Source organism: Lingula anatina, unplaced genomic scaffold (genome assembly GCF_051362555.1).
Source record: "Lingula anatina isolate TDL-2025a unplaced genomic scaffold, LinAna3.0 unanchor82, whole genome shotgun sequence".
Taxonomy (NCBI): Eukaryota; Metazoa; Brachiopoda; class Lingulata; order Lingulida; family Lingulidae; genus Lingula; species Lingula anatina.
Genome location: NW_028257603.1, coordinates 1,354,414 through 1,378,997, shown reverse-complemented (window position 1 = coordinate 1,378,997; position 24,584 = coordinate 1,354,414). Strand labels below are relative to the sequence as shown.

General features: G+C 38.8%; 6 protein-coding genes across 7 annotated transcripts; all 6 read right to left on the bottom strand.

Annotated features, from left to right (window-relative positions):
• LOC147759167 (pancreatic triacylglycerol lipase-like) lies at positions 1-3,955 on the bottom strand. The gene is made up of 7 exons (XM_086998623.1): positions 3,804-3,955; positions 3,030-3,123; positions 2,287-2,443; positions 1,607-1,847; positions 1,112-1,198; positions 600-729; positions 1-210 (listed from the first exon to the last, which is right to left on the bottom strand). The coding sequence occupies exons 1-7, from the start codon at positions 3,853-3,855 to the stop codon at positions 114-116; spliced, it is 858 nt and encodes a 285-aa protein (XP_086854749.1). The 5' UTR covers positions 3,856-3,955; the 3' UTR covers positions 1-113.
• A 489-nt stretch (positions 3,956-4,444) lies between these two features.
• On the bottom strand, positions 4,445-8,137 carry LOC106162349 (phospholipase A1 member A-like). Its single transcript, XM_013539620.2, has 7 exons — positions 8,064-8,137; positions 6,841-6,955; positions 6,318-6,474; positions 5,573-5,813; positions 5,312-5,398; positions 4,961-5,090; positions 4,445-4,646 (listed from the first exon to the last, which is right to left on the bottom strand). Exons 1-7 carry the CDS (start codon positions 8,116-8,118, stop codon positions 4,550-4,552), a joined length of 882 nt encoding a protein of 293 aa, XP_013395074.2. The 5' UTR covers positions 8,119-8,137; the 3' UTR covers positions 4,445-4,549.
• Positions 8,138-8,690: 553 nt separating this feature from the next.
• Positions 8,691-10,863, bottom strand: LOC106162347 (uncharacterized). The gene is made up of 3 exons (XM_013539617.2): positions 10,675-10,863; positions 9,804-10,033; positions 8,691-9,696 (listed from the first exon to the last, which is right to left on the bottom strand). Exons 1-3 carry the CDS (start codon positions 10,698-10,700, stop codon positions 9,353-9,355), a joined length of 600 nt encoding a protein of 199 aa, XP_013395071.2. The 5' UTR covers positions 10,701-10,863; the 3' UTR covers positions 8,691-9,352.
• A 534-nt stretch (positions 10,864-11,397) lies between these two features.
• Positions 11,398-15,708, bottom strand: LOC106162348 (uncharacterized). 2 transcript variants are annotated; one of them, XM_086998635.1, is made up of 4 exons: positions 15,515-15,705; positions 14,890-15,187; positions 14,547-14,740; positions 11,398-13,772 (listed from the first exon to the last, which is right to left on the bottom strand). In XM_086998635.1, the coding sequence occupies exons 3-4, from the start codon at positions 14,723-14,725 to the stop codon at positions 12,944-12,946; spliced, it is 1,008 nt and encodes a 335-aa protein (XP_086854761.1). In that variant the 5' UTR covers positions 14,726-14,740; positions 14,890-15,187; positions 15,515-15,705; the 3' UTR covers positions 11,398-12,943. The 2 variants fall into 2 exon arrangements, with proteins under 2 accessions (XP_086854761.1, XP_013395072.1); XM_013539618.3 differs by having other exon boundaries at positions 14,547-15,187; positions 15,562-15,708.
• A 1,443-nt stretch (positions 15,709-17,151) lies between these two features.
• On the bottom strand, positions 17,152-20,252 carry LOC147759166 (indolethylamine N-methyltransferase-like). The gene is made up of 3 exons (XM_086998565.1): positions 20,102-20,252; positions 18,159-18,366; positions 17,152-17,578 (listed from the first exon to the last, which is right to left on the bottom strand). The coding sequence occupies exons 1-3, from the start codon at positions 20,250-20,252 to the stop codon at positions 17,152-17,154; spliced, it is 786 nt and encodes a 261-aa protein (XP_086854691.1).
• A 1,220-nt stretch (positions 20,253-21,472) lies between these two features.
• Positions 21,473-24,468, bottom strand: LOC147759165 (indolethylamine N-methyltransferase-like). Its single transcript, XM_086998564.1, has 3 exons — positions 24,318-24,468; positions 22,486-22,693; positions 21,473-21,908 (listed from the first exon to the last, which is right to left on the bottom strand). Exons 1-3 carry the CDS (start codon positions 24,466-24,468, stop codon positions 21,473-21,475), a joined length of 795 nt encoding a protein of 264 aa, XP_086854690.1.
• Positions 24,469-24,584: the final 116 nt, after the last annotated feature.

The window sequence follows — 24,584 nt, the reverse complement described above, 5'->3', positions numbered from 1 at the left end:
TGCAATGCCTATACGGTGGTTTTCGGTCTTTTTCCTTAAAATGAACAAAATTCTTTTTATCCCAAGGCTGCTACATCGGGTATTTTAATCAAGATAATCTTTTATGTCGCAGCTCAGCAAAACTTCTCTGCGCTCGTCACTGTCATGTACAGCTTGCCCTTCGCACCTGTAGAACTGACGCCGTAGCCAAGACGATTGCAGGACTTGGAACTGAAGCGAACCGTTATTACTATTAAAGATTTTTTAATAACGTGAATATTAAAAAATATGTCATCAGCAAGATTTCAATGTGTACAATAATTAAAATTCGTTCGACCTAAAAATTTGTGGCCATTGAAATTGAAACTACTAGTTGTTACAAAACGTTGCCCATTTGAGTTGCTCATTTTTTTTTTTTTTTTTTTGACAGTTCAAAATGCCGTAAATTAACAAAATAGTTATAATTGAAGATTTCTTATAACGACTTTGAAGATTTTTTGATAGTTTTAAAGCAAAGCGTAGCTTAAACCATCTTTACAGCTGTAATTAGTACCTGACTGCGTTTTAGGATATTTCTTCGTTTTAAGATAACGTATAAGTATTAGACGCTAAGGACTCACTCATTTTCAGCGCATGCAAAGAACCCACAGCCGCCCTCTATCGACTTGGTATAGATATCTATGGCCACGTTGTGGGATCTGACTGGATTGACACTGACGAATCCCTTGTTGACAAAGATATCTATGTCGCCTGCAACGATAAAAATGACCATCTTGTTCAACACGAGTGACTCAAGCACATTTTCGAGAAATCGCGGGAATATGTTATTTTTTAAGGGAAAAAATCTATTGTGCATGTTGGACAGCTAAATTCACTCTTTCTAAAAATCAAACGGTCAGCACTATATTTAACTGGCCGTAAATATCAAATATCAATTTCGGGTTATATGAAACGATGTTCTTGAATATTTCTCTAAGTTACGAAGTCTTTGAAACTATGTGGTGGCATTGGATCGGCTTTTGTGGCAAAATTGACTTCAAGTTGGTTGTCTTACCTGAGGACAGGTGGGCATTGTCTTACCTGAAGACAGGTGAGCGTTATCTTACCTGAGGACAGGTGAGCGTTGTCTTACCTGAGGACAGGTGGGAGATGGCGCTAGTGTGGACCACCTGTACCAGGTCTGCGGCCCCTTTGTAGGACGCTGCTACTGGATCCAGGGCTGGAAACATATTTGAAGTCATATCGGTACAATAATAATAATCATAATATTAGTAAAAATAATAATAATTATTATTATTATTATTTATTTTTTAAAAACGCGCTACACATGCGTCTCAGGGCAGTTAACATATGTATATACACATGTAAACCAAAACTACATAGATACATTGAAAACCAATATAAAAGTAATTAAATCTTAAAGATGAAAATTAAACAAAATTTCTTTGAATAAAAGGTTTTAAATTATAGATATATCGTATCATTGTAGCGCTACACATGTATGTAATATGGCAATGAAAAACACCCGAGATCCTCGTGAGGATTAGGAAATTCTTTGCATCAGAAATGCAGTGTACTCAGTATCTTCCTTTGCTCCAAAACTTATAATTATCTGTTAAAATCTTACCTACGAAATTAGCGACTTTCTTGCCGTCACCGGCGAGGGCGTTACCGGCCACCTGCATGATCTTGGCCCCCAAAGAGAAGCCAATCAGATTCGTGTTCTTTGGACTCAGACCGAGGCCGTTCATGGATTTAATCACTCCCGCCACCTCGCCGCCAACGAAATGGGCAGACGTCGAGGAATACAACAGATTAATGTTCTGGGATGCGCTGCTCCAGTCGACGACGATAACATTGGCGTCCTCCTGTAAGTAATAATGAGAAGAAAGTTAATGGTACGGTTTATATGTGTGTAGAGGAAAAAATAGGCGAAAGTCGTTATCTTTGTTTCTTTTATAAAGTTAGTTGAAAACACTGTTGAATGTGGCGAAGGCCTTCTGAAGAGCGGTGGAAATCCATGCCTTTAAATGTTAGGTAAAACATGTTAAGTCTATATATTTTTATTCACTATTTACTTTTTCTACCATTCTACCATTTCTAGCCTTTTTTTATCCACTCTATCTTTGTCTTCCAATCTTTCCCTTTTCTGGCCTTTTTTCTATTTCTCTTTTTTTGTCCTTTATTCATTCCATTCTTTCTTTCTTTCTTTCTTTCTTATCGTTTTTATTTATTCTCTATCCATAGAATCTACAACGAAGTATAACCAGGAAAATTTTTACAGTCATTGAAATATTCCCAGCTCACCTTCCGCAGCAAGGCCTGCACCAGCGGTCCATTGAAGTCATCGGTACCAGATTGCAGCCAACCGTGGGCGAAAAAATACGTCTTCTTGGAACCATCAAACTTGGCAGACTGGAGTGACCTAGATTTACGAGTTATGCACGATCCTCTCGTGTTGGTCCTGATTAATGAAATAAAAACTGCAGTTTAGATTACCGGGGGCACTGTCTCTTTGATAAATGTTTATCTATTTTGGTTTGAATATATATGGAACGACATATTTCATATTTGCAGCTGTATTGTAAATGTTGAATGGGTTAAACCGTAATGAATTTAAACTTGGCTCCTTTACCTCATTGAGGGCGCTTAATGCATTCTGTGTCATGGATTCATTTGTTGGACACGGTTGGTCACAGTTATACACGATATTTTGAATAAAGCATTATAAAGACAATATCTAATCCAACAATTGCGTAGTTAACAAGAGTTCATACGTAAAGGTATTTGCTGAAGTATGTCTTTGGCCCTACTAGGGATTTTCATACCTACTACTTTATATTCAAAACTGAAACTGACTACATTCTATATATGCAGTTATTGCAAAGTGACTTTTTTCTCTTTGTGAAGAGTTTCTTTCCCAGGGAATTTAGAACTGCAAATTTAACCGCAACTTTTGGTACATAAAAAAAAAATCGTGCTACCTCTTAAAAATTCAGGGGTCAAGGCAATACAATCTAACAAGTTTTCTTTCAAGGCTTTTTCCTCACCTGGTGAAAATTTTGAATGTGGCGGTGGTCCACGCGGCACGGGGACAGTCCTGGGAGGCCCCCTCTCCTATCTGGACCGTCAGGTCACTCTGACCTGGAGGCAAAAAAGTAACCAATCGTGACAGTATACTAAACAGACACACAGACAGACAGATCTAAAGCCAAAGAGACAGACAGACAGGCAGATAAACGATCAGAAATAGAAATACAGCCAAAGAGACAGGCAGGCGGACGGACAAACAGACAGACAGACGGACCTACAGCCCGTGAGACAAAAAGACGGACAGACAGGTAATAAAGTAAAGATTTTTGTCCATTTCAGTGCGAATGAAATTATACGACAGGCCCTAACGAAAAGAAAGCACAGGGTGACTGCCAGGTCACTCTGCTCTGGGGGAAGAGAGTACTAGACATACGGAGGAAAAAAAGAGAGACAGACAAATCTACAGCCAAAGAGACAGACAGACAGACACACAGACAGACAGACAGACACACAGTCAGACAAAGAGATCTACAGGCAGACAGAAAATAAAACAGATAATAAAGTAAAGATTTTCGTCTATTTTCAGGTCGAAGGATTTTTTTATGACGATCAAAATGCAAACAAACAAGGCTGATATTAAGACCAAAATTTTAATGCCTTAGGGCTTCTTTTCTTTTCGATTTCTCATTTCTGATTGCAGATTCCTTACTCTTCATTTGTGTGGAATAAAATTGTCATATAATCTTCACAAGTTTTCACAAAACTGCACTGAAGAATTCTAAATTACTTACCGTAGGCGCACAGGAAGAAGAGACAAAGCGCAGACAGGGTAAGGTGCAGCATTGTATAACGTCCCAGGGTATACTGACCGCCGATTGCAAAACTGATCCGGCTTTATACCAAATAAATGTCACGATCTTTGCAGTATGCCATGTGGGACTGGCACAGGTGTAGTCGTCCATGACCCACTCCTTAGAGAGCCATCCTTCCAGATATATTTGTTTGGCGGGTATAATGAAATTGTTCCCCCCTCAAAGGAAGCAAGGGAACTTAGGGAAAAATATGCTACATTTGGGGAATTTTAACCAAAGTTTGTCGGCCTAGGGTAATGAGGTATTGCCTTCCATTTTGTTAAGAACAATATTTCCGTTGTTGAAAAGAAATATAGCTGTGCCTGTGGACTTATGGGCCCCCGATAAGGATCGACCCGTGTCAACAACCCTCATCCCGACTTCAACTACATGTATGTTGATGTGGCCTTGACCCAGTTACATGTATACTGACCCAGTCGTTAATTGGTGATTAATTTAGCTTCTTAACAAGTCGATATTACGAGACCCATAATTCATTATGAACACCCCATTTTGAACTATTATAACATGGTTTAAATTTTGTTTCCTTCACGTCAGACCCTATGAAAGGAACTACCAAGTAGTCTGGCGGTCGCTTTTATTTACCTTAATTTAGGTAGTCTAATATAAATGGAATCATAATTATAATTACACTTAGTCGAAAACAGAAGTTTTCAGCGTCCGTGCTAGCAGAACGCAGTGGCGTCCTTGACCGTGATATAAAGTTTTCCCTTGGGACCACTGCTGCGAACCCCATAGCCCATACTGTTGCACGAGGTTGGGCTGAAACAGAGGAAGAATTCTCCTTGCGTTAATATATTCATTTAGTAGTAAATGTTAAAAGAAAGTAAGGAGCCCTAAAACCCCATCATGGTCTTTCAAAAAATAATTATAAGCATCAGGCCATTATAAAAAATGGGGTGTGTTCATATCGTTTCCAATTATGAATTTAAAATGGTTCAAATTTAATATTGATCACTTGATAGTTTATAAAATCTTGGATTTTATTCTGATGTCATTTACATATTTAGGCCTATTTTACAGAAAAACACCCAGTTACCCAAATAAAAACTCTACTGAATATGAACGACACTCACTTAGTTTTAGCACAAGCGGAGAATGGACAACTTTCGTTCACAGATTCCGTGTACATGTGTATGGCGACCATGTGAGACTCCATCAGGTCTCTACTGAAGGCGCCTCCGTTGACAAAGAAATCAATGTCCCCTGCCAATGTAATAAATAAATAAATATAAACACTAAAGGACATATAATGATACGGTTATAATTACTGGTTCTAAGACCTTGCTTGAAGATCAGCTGGGAAATCGACATTTGAGACGTTTCAGTGTTGAACAAGCAAACATTCACTAATAAGTGAAAACATTATAGATAAAGAAAGATGCAATTGTCTCGTCTAAACGCAGCTTTAGAGCACGCAGATGTACCTGTTGAGAAAGCTGCGATTGGACTCGTGTGTACCACCTGGACCAAGTCGGCGGAACCCGAGTATCTCCCAGCGACGGGATCCAAAGCTATTAGAGGAAACTCAGTTTTAGTTAATAGGTAGAACATTTAAATTGAAATTAGAGATTTCAAGATAAATAATTGCACATTCCAAATCAACACAAAACTAGCATTCGAAGTCGATATCAGAATGTTGGTTTAGTTAAAGTAGCTACTCTGAAATGCGAAACCAATATTCATACCAACAACGCTGGCGACTCTCTTCCCGGCTGAAGCAAGGGCATTTCCGGCGACCTTAACAACTTTTCCGCCAAGTGAATGACCAATCAGATTAACTCTATTAGGACTTAGGCCAAGCGTTGTCATGGTACCCACGAGCGCGGCAACGTCGACCCCTACAGATGTGGCAGTCTTGGAAGCTGTCAGCAAGTTAGGGTTCCTGGAGCCTTTGTTCCAGTCAATAACGATAACGTTGGCGTCCTCCTTATTATTATAAACCAAAACAAAGTTAGGCGTCTGTTTTTTATATTATACAGTAAACTAATATAAGGCCAAGTTTGGAATAATTTCAATCGTGTTAATGAGATATATTCTATTCCAATTGCAATCGCCTTCTATTGACCAAGTATCGATTAAAAACCAGATGATCTTTATAACTGCCGGTTCCGAAGAGGATCTGAAACTCTGTCTTCCCTTCTTGTATTATTTCGTATTTAATATTCAATTCAACAGTCCTCCTCCATGTGGTCTTGGGTATGCCTCTTTTTCTATGCCCCTCTGTTGACTAGTACATGGCTACTTTAGTGGTGGAATTTGGGTCTTTCCTCAGGCGAAAGTTGGGGGACAATTCAACATCTAGCGAGAGACAGAGAGGAGTGGAGGACCTTTGTTGACGCCCTAGACTCCAACGGCGTAATAGGAGATAGAAGAAGAAGAATAATATTCAATTATAAACTGGAAACATGAAAGGTCAACGACGGAACATACCTTACGCAGCAATGCCTGTACCAGAGGCGCCACGTAGGAGTCGGTACCTGAACCTTGCCAGCCATGGGAGAACAAGTACGTTGCCTTGGATGAGTCAAAATTGGCTGTCTTCAGGCTGTTTGCGTAAACAGTGACGCAGTTTCCCATATTGTTATTTCTGTAACAAAAAAAAAATATATATATATATATATATGCTGTACAGAATTTTAATTGTAAATATATATATATATATATATATATATATATATATATATATATATATATATATATATATATATATATATATATCACAAACCCAGGCAGAAATCCTAATAACTTTAATTTATGGAGACAATTTTTTCTCCCTATTAGTCGAGAATATTTGCCTACAAACACTAAAAGATAGAAAAGTAATTTCTTTCTTTCTTATTTAATTAATTTTATACGAAAACGCCGCTTATTGGTTGCTCTACACAGGGATAAGATAACATCGTCTGTAAAACGTGATGAACAGCATTACATAACTAAGTATACCAATACTCACCTTGAGAATAACTTAAAATTAGCGTTTCTGTTTGAGGCCTGATAACATCCCTGTGAAGATGAGTGCCCCAAATACTCCTTTAAAGCGTTCACATTGGAGGCAAGATCCGACTGGCCTGTAGAAAAAATACATACGTGATTGATTAAAATCCTTGAATATTTAAAATAATCTTAATATTTTAATGTTTCTCGCTATTTAATGTTGAAAAACGCAACCTAATAATTATTCATTCTTAACCGTCAGTAATATCAAAAGGGGGATGGCATGAAGCATGCTAGATTTTGTTCTAATTGACTTTACTATCGTAATAGCTGGACATGGAAGAAAAAACCGGCGATTCATGACTGATACAATGCATTTCATGGCATGCCACTGGATAAACTTCACTCAAAATGAGAAATTCCTTGTATTCATGTTTTAAAAATCATACACGTATGCCCATATAGATTCTTAAAATAACAAAAAACTTTCCCAGGCATGGGATTGGGGTCTGGAAACCAACTTCCATAACTCGGGAACCATAGGGCAACAGAAAGAGAGGAAGGCTCAGTGAAACTTGGAGACAGACTCGTAAGGAAAGTGGGGTGAGATGAGGTGGTCTAGCCGGAGGAGGGGGGGGGCAGCGCAGGAAGTGTCAGGAATTAGTCAAGGTGGAACGTTCTGTGCCTCTCCTCATACTTCACGAGGAGCGAAGAGGAAAGAAGAGGAGCTGATTGCCAAAAGACTGACAATAGAAAATGCATTATTTAACGAGCGCTTCCTGTAGGGTAAGAGGGGGCGTTCTCAATTTTCAGATTTGCTGTACAGAATTTTAATTGTAACTGAAATGTTGATGTATATTTCGCTTGACATTCTGGTCAGATTTTTTATCCAGGCCACACGACTGTATCGATTCAGTGCGAACTAATCACGTGATTGTTCCTCTTGCCTCACAAATCGTCTAATGGCAATTTCTTACAAACTGTCACAGCAGAATAGAAAAAAAATTATCAATATCCTTATATCTTTAACATTCCAAATATCCATATTTCAACTTTTTTTGTCCAGAAAACTATTGTCCTTAACTTGGCCATATCTCTCAGTCGTAGGATACAGTCCACGGTTGTTTTCAATTATACATGAGCTAAGTTGGACTGGCTGTGAGTGGCTGAACAGGAACATACAGTGCGTACCCTTCACCAGCCGTCACGCGCAAGTACACGCGAGTCTAGACAGCCACTTACCTCTGACCGCCAGATTAAGACAATTTAGCACACAAAACAATAAAACCAGCAGCATCTTGGTGTCTCTAAATAAGATATATATATCCACCCCTGGGTCCTTCGGGTTACTGTGTATGTGTGCCTGTGTGTAACTTAAAGTGTTAAGCAATCGTGAGAGTGTCGCACGTGCGTCTTATCTCAATCGTTTATCGCGAGCTTTGCAAGGGAAAATCTCATCGTCTTTGATACATGATTTAAGATTACCACGGCAGGGTCGTAGGTCGCAGGGTTACATCCCCATCCCTTCTGCCTCTCTCAGAGATTAAAAAAGTAATTGTTAAACCTTTCCCTTTGTCCCAATCCGTCAGATGTCTTTTACTTTTCCCTCAGTCATCGTCAGCGGTAGTCATATAAGCAATAACCTGCTTGTATGTAGGCCTTCAACACCTTCCCTTCAATCATTTGTCTACGCCTACGCACATGTACACGTACAATGTACGCTCACATGTCGTTTATAGCCAGATTCTTACAGTTAATTTACACATTCACGTTTCGTTGATCATGCAAGCATTGCTATATTAGAGGGTTTTCTACCAAAATTATTCAAATACATGGATTACATGCATTGCAGTAACAAAAAATTGTATACATGCTTTTATAAACAAAATATTTATTCACTTACATACGTTTGTTAATCGAAAAATTTATACCAAAGTAAATGAGAAAGCACACAAAAAATACATTTCTTTAATTGAGCAAATTTTACTTTGCCTCTAAAACATGTCTGAATAGCGTCGCTTAAAGGCACCAAGAGCAGCAACTAAAAAGTTAATGACAACCAATAAAAATACATTTCAACACTGTTATTTTTTTTTGTCGCTTTTCTGTAAAGAAATAAAATATCGTACATATGTACAGATCTCTTGACCTCAGAGAATGGACCATTAGTGTACACATACCAAACAGTCGCCAATTGCAATGTGAGTCCGTAGCCTTTCTACCAACAGTAGTAAGTCCCCAACCATGTCAGGAAAACCAGTGTTTTAATGTTTCGTTTTCATTTTCAAATTCTGTTTTGTCAGTTTCAAAAACTCACAGGGCTTGAGAGACGTACATTTACATGTACACTGTACAGTACTTCATTATGCAGATTATACCAATAGCTCAACTTTTTTTCTGAAACATTAAATCTCTAATTGGCACAAGTACCGGTTCCCAACCCTTAACGCATTCAATAAAATGGAAGAGACATTAAATATGATCAATGCGCCTGCACCATCCTATGAGTTCATATTACACGTCCCAACATTTTATACATTCAGTGGCGGCAGGGCATGCTGGGGTCTAACACCCAGCAGATTACTGGGATCATCAACAGTGCGGAGCTGCTCCCATTTTAACCAATCCTCGTCGTTATACATTTGTCTCGTGACTCGGAAGCCACCAGTGTCCCTAGCATCCAATCTCTCGTGGTAGTAACCATAGTAACCATGTGGACCGCGCCATATTGGATTGCTAACACCGTCGGGTTTGGGATCATAGAGCGTTCTTGCACGCACACCTGTACGATGAAGGTTAAATGGGTTTGTGCAGTAACCATGGAGACTGAGCTCTGGCGTGTTGGTCATCTTCATCACTCTGTGTCTGTTATATGCTGAGGGAAAAAAATAAAAAAATTTACATTATTTCGTATTCAATTTTTTTAAACTTTCCATATGTACGATTTTATCATTTCAACAGCAACTTAATGAAAGCCCATACCTGGGGGTCTATCCCGCAGATACTGGAATTTCCTCCAATCATCTTCATTGTCGTATTCCTTGGCGTCTACACGTCTTTGCGGTGGGAGGTGGCCGTGTTTGTGGTAGCTCTCGAAGGCGCGTTCTGAGGGCACGTACCAGGCGGCGCCCATGTATACCTCACTCTTCCCATCGCCTGACAGGTAGTTGTTTGTCGGGGTGTAGTATTTTGGCTTGAGCGTGCGGTGGCTCCTGAAAATGAAATGAAATGAAATGAAATGAAATAAATAAATAAATAAATAAATAAATAAATATAGGTCTGAATAAATTAATAAGCCCAATGGAATTATTTCAGTGTTTTAAAATATTCATCGCAATTCCTAAGAATTTCAGAGGCATTCGAGACTGACTATTGGCCTGGACCTGATTTAGTTTTTTTGCTTATGTTTTTCATTCTTATTTGTCATTATTATTAATATTTTGATACTCAAAGCTGCACACCAATAATCTTAATTCAATAGATATAAGACATCATATAGGCCTATATATATATATATATATATATATATATATATATATATATATATATATATATATATATATATATATATATATATATATATATATACCACGGCTGAAAACATACTGATACTATGATTTTTAATCCCAATTATTCTTATTTAACACTGAGAGTGGATATAAATTTTCATTGAATAGCCGTGATTTAACATAGAAAGTTCGTGGTCTGGTTGGTAATTCCAATACTCAGAAAAAGTCACTTTGAACGTTATGACCTGAAAGGCGTACATTCGAGGCGGACACCTAATATATTCGATGGGACAGGTAAACGAGTTGATAAATAGAAACATACAGGTAATTATTCTGATACTTACAATCTCTCATAATAATGCTGCGCCATTGTCGCCGATCTTACGAGAAAGCTTCGTCAACAGACGGACTCCTCTCGTAAATCTCTGGACGGGATACTGTTACTGTGGCCAAGACGCCGAACAATGAGTTAACACTGGCTGTCCGCGAGTGTTTACAATACCTTTAATGCGACTCAATAACGCCTTAGCAACATGACGCCACATCCTGAGCGGTGCATTGTGGGAGGAACGCAATCCGAGAGTGTCACCTGGCAGGGTGACCCAACTATCACAACCGCTGTGTTAACTTTTGTCCTACGGGTTATTTGGAATAGAGGCATTTATTGTGAAAACAAACGACAAAAGCGACACGGCCTAATATGTGTCGAGTATTTCTGTATAGTGAACCGACATTTCTGTCGTTGCTTTAACGGCAGACAACGCGTACGCGATTACGTCGATCGGCCTTCCCATACTCAATCTATGTCTGCTAGAGACCTGCATGTAGGCCTATGTCATTGCACCAATAGGCCAGGGCTACAGTTACCATTCTGTAGTAGCAAGCACAGCAGGCGACGCCGGTGCTCAACATTAACCACATTATTTTTAATTACTTTTAAGCGAATAAGATGTAGGCCTAAATTAGGAAAAATAAGTTTTGTATATGATTACCCCTTGTCCTATAGGGCCTACATACACGTACTGTAGGCCCTATACTAGAGGAAAAAACACTTAACAATTTTGTGAAGTGAAAGATTGCACTTTATTCGATACTTCAAGCAAGCGATTGCGCATTAGCATACAAAACTGAGCAAATTCAATCACCAAGAAAAATATTCTTTCATTTATACTAGCAGCTCCAAATTCAAAAAGCAGCTCCAAATTCAAAACAAAAAATACCATAACAATTATCTTTCAAGAGATCATAAGAGACTGCAAATCGTTCTTGAAGCTCAGAGTCGCACTAATTAGCCGAGCCCTTATAAATTCATTGATAAAATGAGATCGTCACCATTTTTCCTGCATAGTGCATAATTTTAAACAATTAATCCAAAATAAGTTTTTTTTTTTTTTTTTTTTTTTTTTTTTTTTTTTTTTGGTAATCATTTTCTTTAGCAATTGCACTTTTTATGTCCTTTCATCATTAAGACATCAGTGATAAATTAATCTACCATGAATCACCTGATTGTCGGAATGGTAGCCGTACATAGATAAATCACCAGTAATGCTAATGCAACATATTTTCTAGGGCGTATATGCAGGTAAACGTGATCCAATTATATTCTTTCCACCTGTCTTAAAAAACGAAATAAAATCATTCACCTCTTTTGGGGTGGTTACAATACTAAGGCTTAAGACCACTAGAAATATAGTTTAGGAATACATGATAAATCTGACTAGATAAGCGCACTGGATTAATTGTAATTAGACCTTTTGCACGTGACGTCACTGAAGGGCATTTTAAAGGCAGCTCGTATTAGATATCCAGGACTACTTCTCTGATAAACGCAAATTCGCCGATAGTAAAATTAATTCTAAAGTTGATTTAATAGAGGCAAAGGCGTCTGAAAAAAAATCCGAAGATTAACATGTGTACTCCAGTTTCGCCATTTCGTATAGAAATCTCAAGTTATCCCGCTTCTGGGTGAGAGTGCAACTCTATCAGTGAAAGGGTCTACATAAGTAAATCACACAGTCTTCGTATAAATAAGCAGTATCAGCAAAAACATACATGCAAACTGCGAATGTCTATGACTTATTGTACAGTATACATTTATCAGAGTTTGAATATGATGTGTGGTAATAAAGCAACGTTTTATGTGCTGTATGAATCCCAAAGTGTAACATTTCGTTCGATATTCGCTTTGATACAAAGTCGACCCTGGTAACACGTTCTTACCCGATCACTGTGTCTGTGTTGATTAATGAAGTTAATCAATAAAGGGGCGCATTACATGCAAGTGTCACTTGATAGGCAATTAATCATTTATACTTTCATCGATGTTTTTATCGTTTCGTGCAGACATCATTGCACTACAATACACGATGAAATACATCGTTATAATTCTAAAGGGTGTCTGGTGATAATTTTTGAAAACATGAATTTATGAGCAAATATTTTTGTTCCCCTAAAATGATAGGTCCTATAAGTAGAACTCGTTGACGTCTTCTTCAATGAACCAAACGGACCTGTTTTACAATTTATACATGGTTTAAAAAATAATTGAATTCAAAACCACCAAATTTTGCGTTACTTAACATCTTAACACATAAGTATTGTCTTTAATCTCTTTCAGTTCCCAGAATATGGATAACGCTTTTCGTCTTTCGGTTTCCAATCTTTCTTCTGCACATATCGGGCGATATCCGGTGTCACTTCCAGCCGTAAGTTCAGCGCCTGCCCAGTGGGGGTGGGCTGAGGTTTACCCACATTACCCCATCTCTTGACTATGGGCATGCCGGACTGGCTAAGATTCCTACTGGCGGTGATGAACAGAAGTCTGTCAATGAATTCGATCATTTCTCCCTCGTATTTCAGGGATCCTTCGCACAATTCTCTCATGCCGGCTGAAACTTCGAAATTACTGATGGCCTCGAGTTGACTAGGGTAACGGTCCCGTATCATAGCCAACCACTTTACCTTTGGCATGATGATGGGTAGGGTTTCTATTTCCCACTGGACGTCGAAGTTGTGGTTTTGAAGATCCCGAATAATTTGCATGTACGGGTGGTCCTTTTCTTGAACACGGATTAGAGCGTCGCGCGGGTACGGCAGAGAATTCATAGATCCGGGTCGATGGATGACCAAAATTTTCCCGAAATCAGAAACTGTCCTCATTACATTTCCGTAAAATTCCCTAGGATTCTCGAAGTATTGGATACAGTCCATCAATAAAACGCGATCAAAAGAAGGACCTTTGTAGGGTGCGTCACGTGCCATTTTTTCGAAATATTCTTCCGCGCCAACTCCGGCAATAGGGATGGAGACCCGCTTGGTTTTGCAAATGGTTTCGACGTGCGCGTTACAGCCCGGTATTACGCTGCAAGTTGGCTCTAGGAGGCAGAATTTGTGTTCGATTTTCTCCACCAAAGATCCTTTGTCCTCGCCAATGTAGCAAAACCTGAAAATATAACAAGAGGGTTTTAAAGCGGAAAATTGTTAAAAAACGAAAAGCAAATAATACGGGCCTTGCGGATAGAAGATATTACCTGCATAACTTATAAATAACGAATTGCTTTATGACAAATAATGAATCATATAAATGACGGAGTTTGGTACATATTTTCCAGTAGGCCTATTACTAACACGGGCTTTACCAGGAATAATTTCACTGTAGGCCTAATTAAACTGTCTTGAAAATAAAGCAAGACTGTTAAGTTTGATAGTTCGCGGTTGCAGTTAACTAGAAATATTCTAGATTCCGTCTCGTTTGCCTCAACGTACAGTATAGCTACTGTCGTGGAACAACATACGTAGGCCTACACGTAGGCCTACCTATAAGCAAGAACACATAGGTGCGTAGGAAGCAGATTTTAGGTGTATGTGTGTGCGTGTGTGTGTGTGGGGGCGGGGTGGTTACGACAAAGGAAAACATTAGCTTGACACGATTTATATTTAAAATATTTTAAATTATGTAAACGTTTTGGATTTAAAAAGTGGAAGCAGTCTCTTAGCCCCCCCCCCCTTATATATGTGACTGACTTGTTTGAAAAACACAGGGGGGGTTACACACACACACACACACACACACACACACTGACGTACACACTTACACACACAAGTACGCACACAAACACGCACGCACCCCACACGCACGCACACAAACACACTTTCCAGCTACCACACCTATAATATGCATGTGCATCGCGTGCACGTGCACTCGTGCGTGTCTTACCTATCAGCAGTCCCCAGCTCCAAATGTTTATGTATCAGCTGGAACATGTTTTCTTCCCACGTCTCCCCGAAGCTGTGCTGCTCATCCTCTCTGTATTGAGGAATCTTCAGCCGGTTCCGGTACGTCTCCGATATCACGGCAAAGGGCCTGGGACTTTCGGGGCCCAGGTAGTTCGCCATGATGTGGAATCAGATCTATATGATATCCTGGTGTCTGGATGCTAAAGGGATCCTTTCCAATAACAGGGGCAGTTTTGGGTCTCCCTTAAAAAATCCCCAAGTAACCTGGTAAAATGATACACTTCCTAGAGATATGGTGAAATAAGATCTCCCCAGACCTGTACGTGTCAAGCCTGCTTAAGAGGTTACCAAGGCCGCTGTCCGCTGTGGTCCCCTTAACTGTCAACAGACAAATTTTGTGAGTGAACGAAGTCGCTGGCTGTCCACGACTCGGTGTTAACTGGGTTGAAGATCGGGCATTCAACCCCTAGCCGAGGGAAAACGTGACACAAACACTGCTTTGATCTATCTGACACTGTTTGAGTGGCCTAACGGGACTAAGACCCGTCACTAGTTGTATTCAGTTGCTAGTGGGTCGATAGCTGCAGCAATGTTTTAATTCCTTGTGTCACGCTCTTGGCTCTGAAAATGTAAATACAAAGCAGCCCATTTACAAACATATGGAGAGTACTATATGATCAGTGGGAACATTATTATAATAATATCCATGTAGCCTGGGAAATAGTTCCCGGACAAACTTACCCGTTGTTAAAATACATTAATTAGCTCTTTAGAACATTGATTAGTCACTGGTCAAGCTGTGGACACACACCGCAACCTGTCACACGAACTGTTTAAGTAACTCCTTTAACGACACAGTCACTTAAAATACTACATAGACACCAACATTATCAAGGTCTACTTACAGTTAAGTGCACTAAATATAACTTAATCCGAATGTTAACTTACAGGGAGATTTTCTAGAAAGACGTGATCGGGTTAGAAAGCCAGTTCACCTCGGTTTCTCCTAATGTCTGTTTCCTTCCTTGATTAGATCATGCTAACATGTAATAATTACACACACCAAACCAATCCAGTCTATACCTAAGGGCCATTCATATCGATTAAATGAAGTTCAATTCCCCTTCAATTACTACGTGGCCTCGTTTTGGTCTCTTCTTACACGGGTCAATAGTTAAACACCAAACCTGGTTGCTAAGGACGCAATAATAGGGTCTCGGATTAACCCTCTCTCGTGTTTGCTTACTGACTGTGCCCGCGGTTAAATCGACAATATCGACGTGTTCTATGTTTTTGTTGACATAACTCCATTGGCCGATGAAGTGTGTGTGAAGCGGGGAAAAGCAGTGATTTGACTTGAAGGGTAGACCGCTAACGGTGTTAATGAAGATAGATAAAGTGTGTTTCTCCCTTCAAAGCTTCAAGTTCGATCACGCAATAACATGTCTTTGTGTTTTATTTATGTTTTATTCATTTTAAAAATATTTTTTTAGATATGGTGTCGGTGCAAAGACAACAACAGGAGAAAAATATTCTGAGAGAGAGAGAGAGAGAGACAGAGAAAAGGAGAGAGAGAGAGATACTCAACAAAGATATTAAAAGTGCCTAAGGTTAAACAACAATATGGACAGCAGCACTATGAAATACCATGGTGTTGTAAGGGACGCGGTGACGCCCCATAGCATGCCCCACGCCACCTAAGATGTCGCGCGCCTCTTGTGACACTTGTCTCGTGGGACTAGATAATATCTCAAGGTAATATTTCACTAATACATGTAAGGAAGAGCTGGATATAAATAGTACATGTGGTGGCGAGATGAGGCACCTTATGACTTAATTATATTAGGTCTTAAGAACTTAGGCAGTGGGAACAAAGCTCTTTGGAAATCCACGACTCTAGTTGCTAACTTCTTATAGATCTGTGAATATAAAATCAAACCTTGCATACAGTGTGCTTGGTCAAGAAATACGAGTGTTCATCATATTGTTGACCGCAACCCGATTTTTTATTACTACGATTTTTTTTTTTTTTTTTGGGGGGGGGGGGGCTGATATGCACGATACTATATACATATATATATGGGATGGCATTGCAATATTTGTAATGTACACAAAACGGATATATGCCACAGTTTCAACCTTCATTTTGGATAGAGTAGGTGGATATCACCGAGCAAGGGGCGATATAAAGGATGGGACTTTTAACGATTTAACGCCAAAACTTTCTGCTTTATTCTCTGTGTGTGCATGTGCTTGTGTGTGCTTGTGTGTGCTTTTATGTGTGTAATTGGTTTGAGGCTGTGTGTATTATCAGAGAAATGGGTCAGTATACTTATATAGTCTGCTGCTCCTCTGTACTTTTCACACAAAACCAAGCGAAATAATATTCTTTTTTACATTTCTGTAATTCATTTTCATTTATTCTTCCAAAATGATATGAAACATATTGAATGGCACTGACTCTAATCCATCTGCATTTTGTTAGCTGAAATTTCAAACTGTCATTAATAGTTCATAATATATCTTCGTGGGTTTCAATCATTTATAAAGTTTTCTCTTTAAGTTGAAGGCACTTTATGGCAGGATTAGATAGCTTTTTTCTTGGCAACGATCATATAGACTCCACTTGAATTGGTAAGATGGCCGCCCGTCGTCTCTTCCCCTTCATACCACGATATCTCATCTAACCCAGCAAATTTCAGAGACCGGATGTACTCTTCCTTCTCCAAACTCCGCGCAGAAAAATGAACATCTCCCACAATATAGGCGCTCTGCCGCAGACTATTCACAATGATGAGATGGCCACCATCTTTGAGCAGTGACATCACATTTCTGATGACGCGATCAAATGTGACGTCATCTGAGCACGCAGCCTCGAGACAAAAAATACTGGTGACGCAATCGAAAGGTTTGCTCAATACTGGGTGCAGTGGGTTGGGGTTTCTGACGTCACACGGGTATATGGTGCTCATTTTGTTGCGGAAACTTTCCTTCAGAGCCATCCAATTTTCCCTAAAGTAACAACAATCATATCAGTAATTTGCATCATAAATAAACCCACGTGATGTAAAATAATGTCTTTTTTCCTTATTAGAAAACTATAGACCTACTTAACTTTTTCTTGACATTCCATACATGTAATTCAATGGTATCGTAGATCTTTGTGAACAAAAAACTGCGACTGAATATGTTTTGTCAGCAAGAGGCATGATGTACCAACCTGTTTTATAATGGAAAGCGAATTTTTTGTCTCCACTGTTAAAGTAAAAACTGGTTTCCGAAATACTGTTTTAACAAACTTAAAGGTTTGTAAATGTCTCAAAGTTATACTTTTTGTTTTAAATTTCCCTTTATTTTTCTCAATCCAGACCTTAGACATAATAAATTCCCTCAAATTAAAGTACAAGAGATCGATTCCTTCTTCTAATTGTCTGCCTTTAAGAACTAGCTAAAATCATTCAACTAGAAATAGTATAAGACACCAAAGTGTGTGAAAATTTCGAGCAACGAATCATTAAGAGCAGATTTTTTAAATGAATTTGTGTCATCAGTCCCGGAAAGTATATTTATAGAGCAAAAGTTAAACACTCACTCTTCTCCTTCTAAAGCGGCCACACATTTGAAGGTTGAATCCCAGTCAAACGCCCCTGCCACGCCATCTCTCCATTTCCTCAGTGCCTCACTGTTCTTCTCTGTGAGGTCACTGAACGCTAGCTCGTTAAAATACTTGGAAAGTATGACATGGTGCGCAATAGTTGGACCACTGCCTAAATCCAACAGTCTATCTCCGCCTATTCTCCCTGACGAATATATGAATAAATAGATACATTATCAGATTGTTTTGTGAGTATTATCTCTTAGCTGTGATTGGAGTATGGCAAACAAGTGACCCAAAATTTGAGTGTTGATTTCTGCACTACACAATTACTAAACTGAGACTATCTCACATAATATGAATTTTAAGAGTTGTATTAGATAGGTACACCGAATCAATCACCTTGAATTAAACCCAAGCCCCTCTCCTATTTCAACTCCGTACATCAGCTGCAGACAACGCTCACCAGTTTGTGCAACTTGGATATAGAAGCTGGAAGGGGATTAATGGTTTGTAAAGACCATTAATTTGATGATTCCATGCTTCTAAATCTCTCTTTTTTCGTGAAATGATGCAAAATATTCTCAGTGACATAACTGCACACTGTGCAACAGAAAAAAGGCATGCGGGGAGACTAAAACATATTGGTGTATGCCGGTATTTTTCACAACTGTTTCGTGCACAAATGATGGTATATTACCTGTCGACTCCTGTTTACCTGTTACTTACATAGTGCAGGCATAACACACTGATCGATTTACAGATATATATATATGCTTATTATAAAAATGGTGGGTTTCCGGTAATCTCTGAACTCGCTGGTACTCAGGATGAATTATTTATTTATTTATTTATTTATTTAAACACCTCTGTAATATTAATAAAATTACAAAAAGATGAATTGAGTAAATTAGATAAAATGAGATGGAATTAAATAGAAATTACAGAGACTGTAAAAGAAAAGTAACTAAAAAGCTTTTAAAAGTAGTCCCACAATATACATGTGTATTCTTCAGATTGTCTGTTCTGATACTGGGACTATTCACTTAAAGTCTCAGTGTGCATCGAAAATGAACTAGACTAGACAGCAATTTTGGTAACGGTAAATATTGGATAGTGGCATTTTTTCAATTTGTTTTTATATCCCGCTATAAAGAGTGAAACAACGCGTTGAAGAAGTGTAGGCACTGCTGAGATTTCCAGATATTTCTTTTTACTTATGATATTTAGCGTGAATTTGAATAATTTCTAGTCGCAGTCGGCAGTTTTTTTTCTAGGATTGCTAGAAGGCTTTCTAACCCTATATGTAGGTATAGGCCTATGCCTAAGTGTCTGTCTCTTTTATGTACGTATTTCTGTGCGAAATTCGTCAAGTACTGGAGCCCTAAGAAGATACAGGCCCGTTCAAAAGGGGGGTTCTTTTTCTGAAAAAGTGACCCTGGTACAATGAAATTTTTGTGTACCTAGATCAAATTTTTCCCAAAATGGACCTTTTCCTGACAAAAAGGGTGGTTCTTTCGAACCCCCCTCCCCCCTCCCCTGGCTACGGGCCTGAGGAAAATTATCAGTATTCGACTACACAAGTTCACTTCACTTCAATTTTTGCCCATTTCTTTATATCTGCTTGCTTTTATTATCATTTTGATTCGCCGCAAATTTATACCTGTAAGATAGCTAATGATATGACAGCTATATAAGCTTAGCAAAATTAGAGACTTCTTGCAAGCTGCTGGAGTACCCTATCTGCTTGGTGAATGGGGTACTGATTAAGATGCTCTTGCACATTTGCAGCAAAACTTAAACAACAACCTGCAAACAATTTTTGCTTTGCATACTGTTTAGTTTGCAGCAAATTTACAGTAGATTTGCTGCAAACTTTTCATTTTCCTTAGTGTAGCCAGATCATTCTTTGATATTACATAGATGGAATATAATATTACCAGATCTCAGGACGTGAGCAAGAGTATTCCGCGCAAATGTCGCTGTCGGACGCTCCTCAACATAGAAATTCTTCAGATATAATTCCGTATCAAACAGGTCGTGATATCTGTCTCCAGACACCGCCTCGGCTGTTGCTGCCTGAACGTTCATTTTTCTACCTTTTTCCACTGGAGTGTACCTTGACTTGGATTACCAGTATGAGAGATAATTATTAATAGTTTTCCTCTGCCAGAGGGCGAGATGTAGGCCCTACTCTTAAAAAAGGTATCATGCGGGTACATGTACCAGCAACTAAGGCCTCATTCTCTTTGAAACTATCGGTCTACGTAGATCGATCCAACTCCTCGGGGACTCTCGCTGAATGCAATCAGTTTAACAGAATAACACGCAGCGTATGAATTTGTTTCTGCATATGCTCAAAACATTTTATCTCGCTGTTGGTGAGCGAACAAATTTTGCATGTCTATTCGAACCCCTTGCGCATGAGCAATTTTTCTCGTGCATTAGGTGCGTCAGTACCTTGAGGTACTTCTGTGATGTCGGAAAGAGATTTATCCGCCAATATCTGGCCCTTCACAAAGCAGAGCAGGTTAATTAATAAGCTAAATAGTTCAAATTTCAAACGCTTCGTTGAACTAGGTCACATGACATGTTTAAGAGTATAATTTCCACTTAATATCAATTTAAGGTAACTTTATAGCAAAACGAATTACCCTTTCTTTATGGCATGTTTTATATTAATAAACTTTGAAGAAATTAATAAATAAGTAAATGTCTTGCAAGAAAATAAAAAAGCACATTTCCACGTGTACCTTTCATTTGCATACGCTGTCTCGCTTTTGACAAATCAGCTACAATTCTCTCAAAACGCCTTTACCCCCTCCACATAATTCAATCTCTGAAAAAAATTCACACTAATATCCCCCTGTTGAAAAATTTTGACTGGCTGAATCATAGTAAGTTCTAAACCGTACCAAATGGCACTGTTTTCTCTCCAAAAACACCCAAAAATTCGAGGCCCTCGAGTTGGCACCGCGAACCCCATGCCAAGAGCGGCGAGGGTTGGCTTCGTATTCGAGGTATGTCATTCCTAAAAAGCTGCCCCACTACCCCCCCCCCCCCCCCCCCCCCCATTGAAGTATTGAAGTATAATATTGCCACCCAAACTCATTTATTTTGGATAGAGTTTATTCTTCCAAAATGATATGAAACATATTGAAACATACTGACTCTAATCCATCTGCATTTTGTTAGTTGAAATTTCAAACTGTCATAAATAGTTCATAATATTTCTTCGTGGGTTTCAATCATTTATAAAGTTTTCTCTTTAAGCTGAAGGGACCTTTAAGCAGGCTTCAAAAATTGGAGGATTAGACGGTTTTTTTTTTTTTTTTTTTGGCAACGATCACATAGACTCCACTTGAATTGGAAAGATGGCCGCCCGCCGACTCTTCCCCTTCATACCACGATATCTCATCTAACCCAGCAGATTTCAGAGACCGGATGTACTCTTCCTTCTCCAAACTCCGTGAAGAAAAATGAACATCTCCCACAATATAGGCGCTCTGCCGCAGACTGTTCACAATGATGAGATGGCCACCATCTTTGAGCAGTGACGTCACATTTCTGATGACGCGATCAAATGTGACGTCATCCGAGCACGCAGCCTCGAGACAGAACGTACTGGTGACGCAATCGAAAGGTTTGCTCAACACCGGGTGAAGTGGATTTGGGTTTCTGAGGTCACACGGGTATATGGTGCTCATTTTGTTGCGGAAACTTTCCTTCAGAGCCATCCAATTTTCCCTAAAGTAACAATAATCATATCAGTAATTTGCATCATAAATAAACCCACGTGATGTAAAATAATGTCTTTTTTCCTTATTAGAAAACTATAAACCTACTTAACTTTTTCTTGACATTCCATACATGCATTTCAATGGTATCGTAGTTCTATGTGAGCAAAAAGCTGCCACTGAATATGTCTTGTCAGCAAGAGGCATGATGTACCAACCTGTTTTATAATGGAAAGCGAATTTTTTGTCTCCACTGTTAAAGTAAAAACTGGTTTCCGAAATACTGTTTTAACAAGGTTTGTAAATGTCTCAAAATTATAGCCTACTTTTTGTTTTAAAATTCCCTTTATCTTTCTCAATCCAGACCTTAGACATAATAAATTCCCTCAAATTAAAGTACCTGACATCGATTCCTTCTTCTAATTGTCTGCCTTTAAGACCTAGCTAAAATCATTTAACTAAAAAAGGTATAAAACAACAAAGTGTGTGAAGATTTCGAGCAACGAATCACTAGGAGCAGATTTTTTAATGAGTTTGGGTCATCAGTCCCGGAAAGGATATTTATATAGCAAAAGTTAAACACTCACTCTTCTCCTTCTAAAGCGGCCACACATTTGAAGGTTGAATCCCAGTCAAACGCCCCTGCCTCGCCATCTCTCCATTTCCTCAGTGCCTCTCTGTTCTTCTCTGTGAGGTCACTGAACGCTAGCTCGTTAAAATACTTGGAAAGTATGACATGGTGCGTGATAGTTGGACCACTGCCTAAATCCAGTAGCCTTGTCCCGTTTATTCTCCCTGGCGAATATATGAATAAATAGATACATTATCAGATTGTTTTGTGAGTATTATCTCTTAGCTGTGGTTGGAGTATGGCAAACAAGTGACCCAAAATTTGAGTGTTGATTTCTGCACTACACAATTACTAAACTGAGACTATCTCACATAATATGAATTTTAAGGCTTGGTTTAGAAGATATATACACCGAATTAATCACCTTGAATTAAACCCAAGTCCCTCTCCTATTTCAACTCCGTACATCAGCTGCAGACAACGTTCACCAGTTTGTGCAACTTGGATATAGAAGCTTGAAGGGGATTAAGGGTTTTTGAAGTCCATTAATTCGATGAAGCCATGCTTATAACTCTCTCTTTTTCGTGAAATGATGCAAAATAGTCTCAGTTACAAAACTGCACACTATGCAACAGAAAAAAAGGCAGAAGAATACAACGGAAAAGGCATGCGGGGAGACTAAAACATATTGGTGTATGCCGGTATTTATTACAACTGTTTCGTGCACAAATGATGGACGTATTACTTGTCGAATCCTGTTATCCTGTTTCTTACATAGTGCAGGCATAACACGCTGATCGATTTACATATATAGAATAAAATTACAAAAAGACGAATTAAGTAAATTACATAAAATGAGATGGAATTAAATAGAAATTACAGAGACTGTAAAAGAAAAGTAACTAAAAAGCTTTTAAAAGTAGTCCTACAAGCAAACGTGTATTCTTCAGATTGTCTCTTCTGATACTGGGACTATTGACTAAAAGTCTCAGTGTGCATCGAAAATGAACTAGACTAGACACCAATTTCGGTAACGGTAAATATTGGATAGTGGCATTTTTTCAATTTGTTTTAATATCCCGCTTTAAAGAGTGAAACAACGCGCTGAAGAAGTGTAGGCGCTGCTGAGATTTCCAAATATTTCTTTTTACTTCTGATATTTAGCGTGAATTTGAATAATTTCTAGTCGCAGTCGGCAGTTTTTTTTTCTAGGATTGCTAGAAGGCTTTCTAACCCTATATGTAGGTATAGGCCTATGCCTAAGTGTCTGTCTCTTTTATGTACGTATTTCTGAAAAGTGACCCTTTTACAATGAAACTTATGTGTACCTAATTCAGATTTTACCAAAAATGGACCTTTTCCTGACAAAAAGGGTGGTTCTTTCAAACCCTCCCCCCCCCCCCCCGAACCCCCCTTGCTACGGGCCTGAGGTAAATTATCAGTGTTCGACTACACAAGTTCACTTCACTTCAATTTTTGCCCATTTCTTTATATCTGCTTGCGTTTATTATCATTTTAATTCGCCGCAACATTATACCTGTAAGATAGCTAATGATATGACAGCTAAACTTAACAAAATTAGAGACTTCTTGCAAGCTGCTGGAGTACCCCATCTGCATGGTGAATGCCAGAGGAATTCACCATGCAGATGGGGTACCGATTTAGATGCTCTTGCACATTTGCAGCAAAACTTTGACAATAATATTCCCTTGCAAAAACCTGCAAACATTTTAGCTTTGCATACTGTTTAGTTTGCAGCGAATTTACAGTAGATTTGCTGCAAAATTTTCATTTTGCTAAGGGTAGCCAGATCATTCTTGATATTGCATAGATGAAATATAATATTACCAGATTTCAGGACGTTAGCAAGAGTATTCCGCACAAACGTCGATAGTGGACACTCCTCAACATAGAAATTCTTCAGATATAATTCTGTATCAAACAGGTCGTGATATCTGTCTCCAGACACCGCCTCGGCTGTCGCTGTCTGAACGTTCATTTTTCTACCTTTTTCCACTGGAATATACCTTGACTTGGAATACCAGTATGAGAGATACCGATTATTAATAGTTTTTCACTACCAGAGGGCGAGATGAACTCTTCCAAAAAGGTTTC

What these genes read in the sequence shown, in the direction of transcription:
- LOC147759167 (XM_086998623.1), bottom strand. Translation starts at nt 3,855, where the DNA reads ATGCTGCACCTTACCCTGTCTGCGCTTTGTCTCTTCTTCCTGTGCGCC. An exon ending in ACATTCAAAATTTTCACCAG is followed by an intron (nt 2,444 to 3,029) that starts GTGAGGAAAAAG and finishes TTCATTAATCAG; the next exon opens with GACCAACACGAGAGGATCGT. An exon ending in CATCTCCCACCTGTCCTCAG is followed by an intron (nt 730 to 1,111) that starts GTAAGACAACGC and finishes TTATCGTTGCAG; the next exon opens with GCGACATAGATATCTTTGTC.
- LOC106162349 (XM_013539620.2), bottom strand. Translation starts at nt 8,118, where the DNA reads ATGCTGCTGGTTTTATTGTTTTGTGTGCTAAATTGTCTTAATCTGGCG. An exon ending in TCTTAATCTGGCGGTCAGAG is followed by an intron (nt 6,956 to 8,063) that starts GTAAGTGGCTGT and finishes TTTTTTCTACAG; the next exon opens with GCCAGTCGGATCTTGCCTCC. An exon ending in TACAGGCATTGCTGCGTAAG is followed by an intron (nt 5,814 to 6,317) that starts GTATGTTCCGTC and finishes TATAATAATAAG; the next exon opens with GAGGACGCCAACGTTATCGT.
- LOC106162348 (XM_013539618.3), bottom strand. Translation starts at nt 14,725, where the DNA reads ATGGCGAACTACCTGGGCCCCGAAAGTCCCAGGCCCTTTGCCGTGATA. An exon ending in GAGCTGGGGACTGCTGATAG is followed by an intron (nt 13,773 to 14,546) that starts GTAAGACACGCA and finishes TTATATTTTCAG; the next exon opens with GTTTTGCTACATTGGCGAGG.
- LOC106162347 (XM_013539617.2), bottom strand. Translation starts at nt 10,700, where the DNA reads ATGGCGCAGCATTATTATGAGAGATT. An exon ending in CAGCATTATTATGAGAGATT is followed by an intron (nt 10,034 to 10,674) that starts GTAAGTATCAGA and finishes TTTCATTTTCAG; the next exon opens with GAGCCACCGCACGCTCAAGC. An exon ending in TCTGCGGGATAGACCCCCAG is followed by an intron (nt 9,697 to 9,803) that starts GTATGGGCTTTC and finishes TTTTTCCCTCAG; the next exon opens with CATATAACAGACACAGAGTG.
- LOC147759165 (XM_086998564.1), bottom strand. Translation starts at nt 24,468, where the DNA reads ATGAACGTTCAGACAGCGACAGCCGAGGCGGTGTCTGGAGACAGATAT. An exon ending in TGCTAACGTCCTGAAATCTG is followed by an intron (nt 22,694 to 24,317) that starts GTAATATTATAT and finishes TATATTCGCCAG; the next exon opens with GGAGAATAAACGGGACAAGG. An exon ending in GCCGCTTTAGAAGGAGAAGA is followed by an intron (nt 21,909 to 22,485) that starts GTGAGTGTTTAA and finishes TTGTTACTTTAG; the next exon opens with GGAAAATTGGATGGCTCTGA.
- LOC147759166 (XM_086998565.1), bottom strand. Translation starts at nt 20,252, where the DNA reads ATGAACGTTCAGGCAGCAACAGCCGAGGCGGTGTCTGGAGACAGATAT. An exon ending in TGCTCACGTCCTGAGATCTG is followed by an intron (nt 18,367 to 20,101) that starts GTAATATTATAT and finishes TATATTCGTCAG; the next exon opens with GGAGAATAGGCGGAGATAGA. An exon ending in GCCGCTTTAGAAGGAGAAGA is followed by an intron (nt 17,579 to 18,158) that starts GTGAGTGTTTAA and finishes TTGTTACTTTAG; the next exon opens with GGAAAATTGGATGGCTCTGA.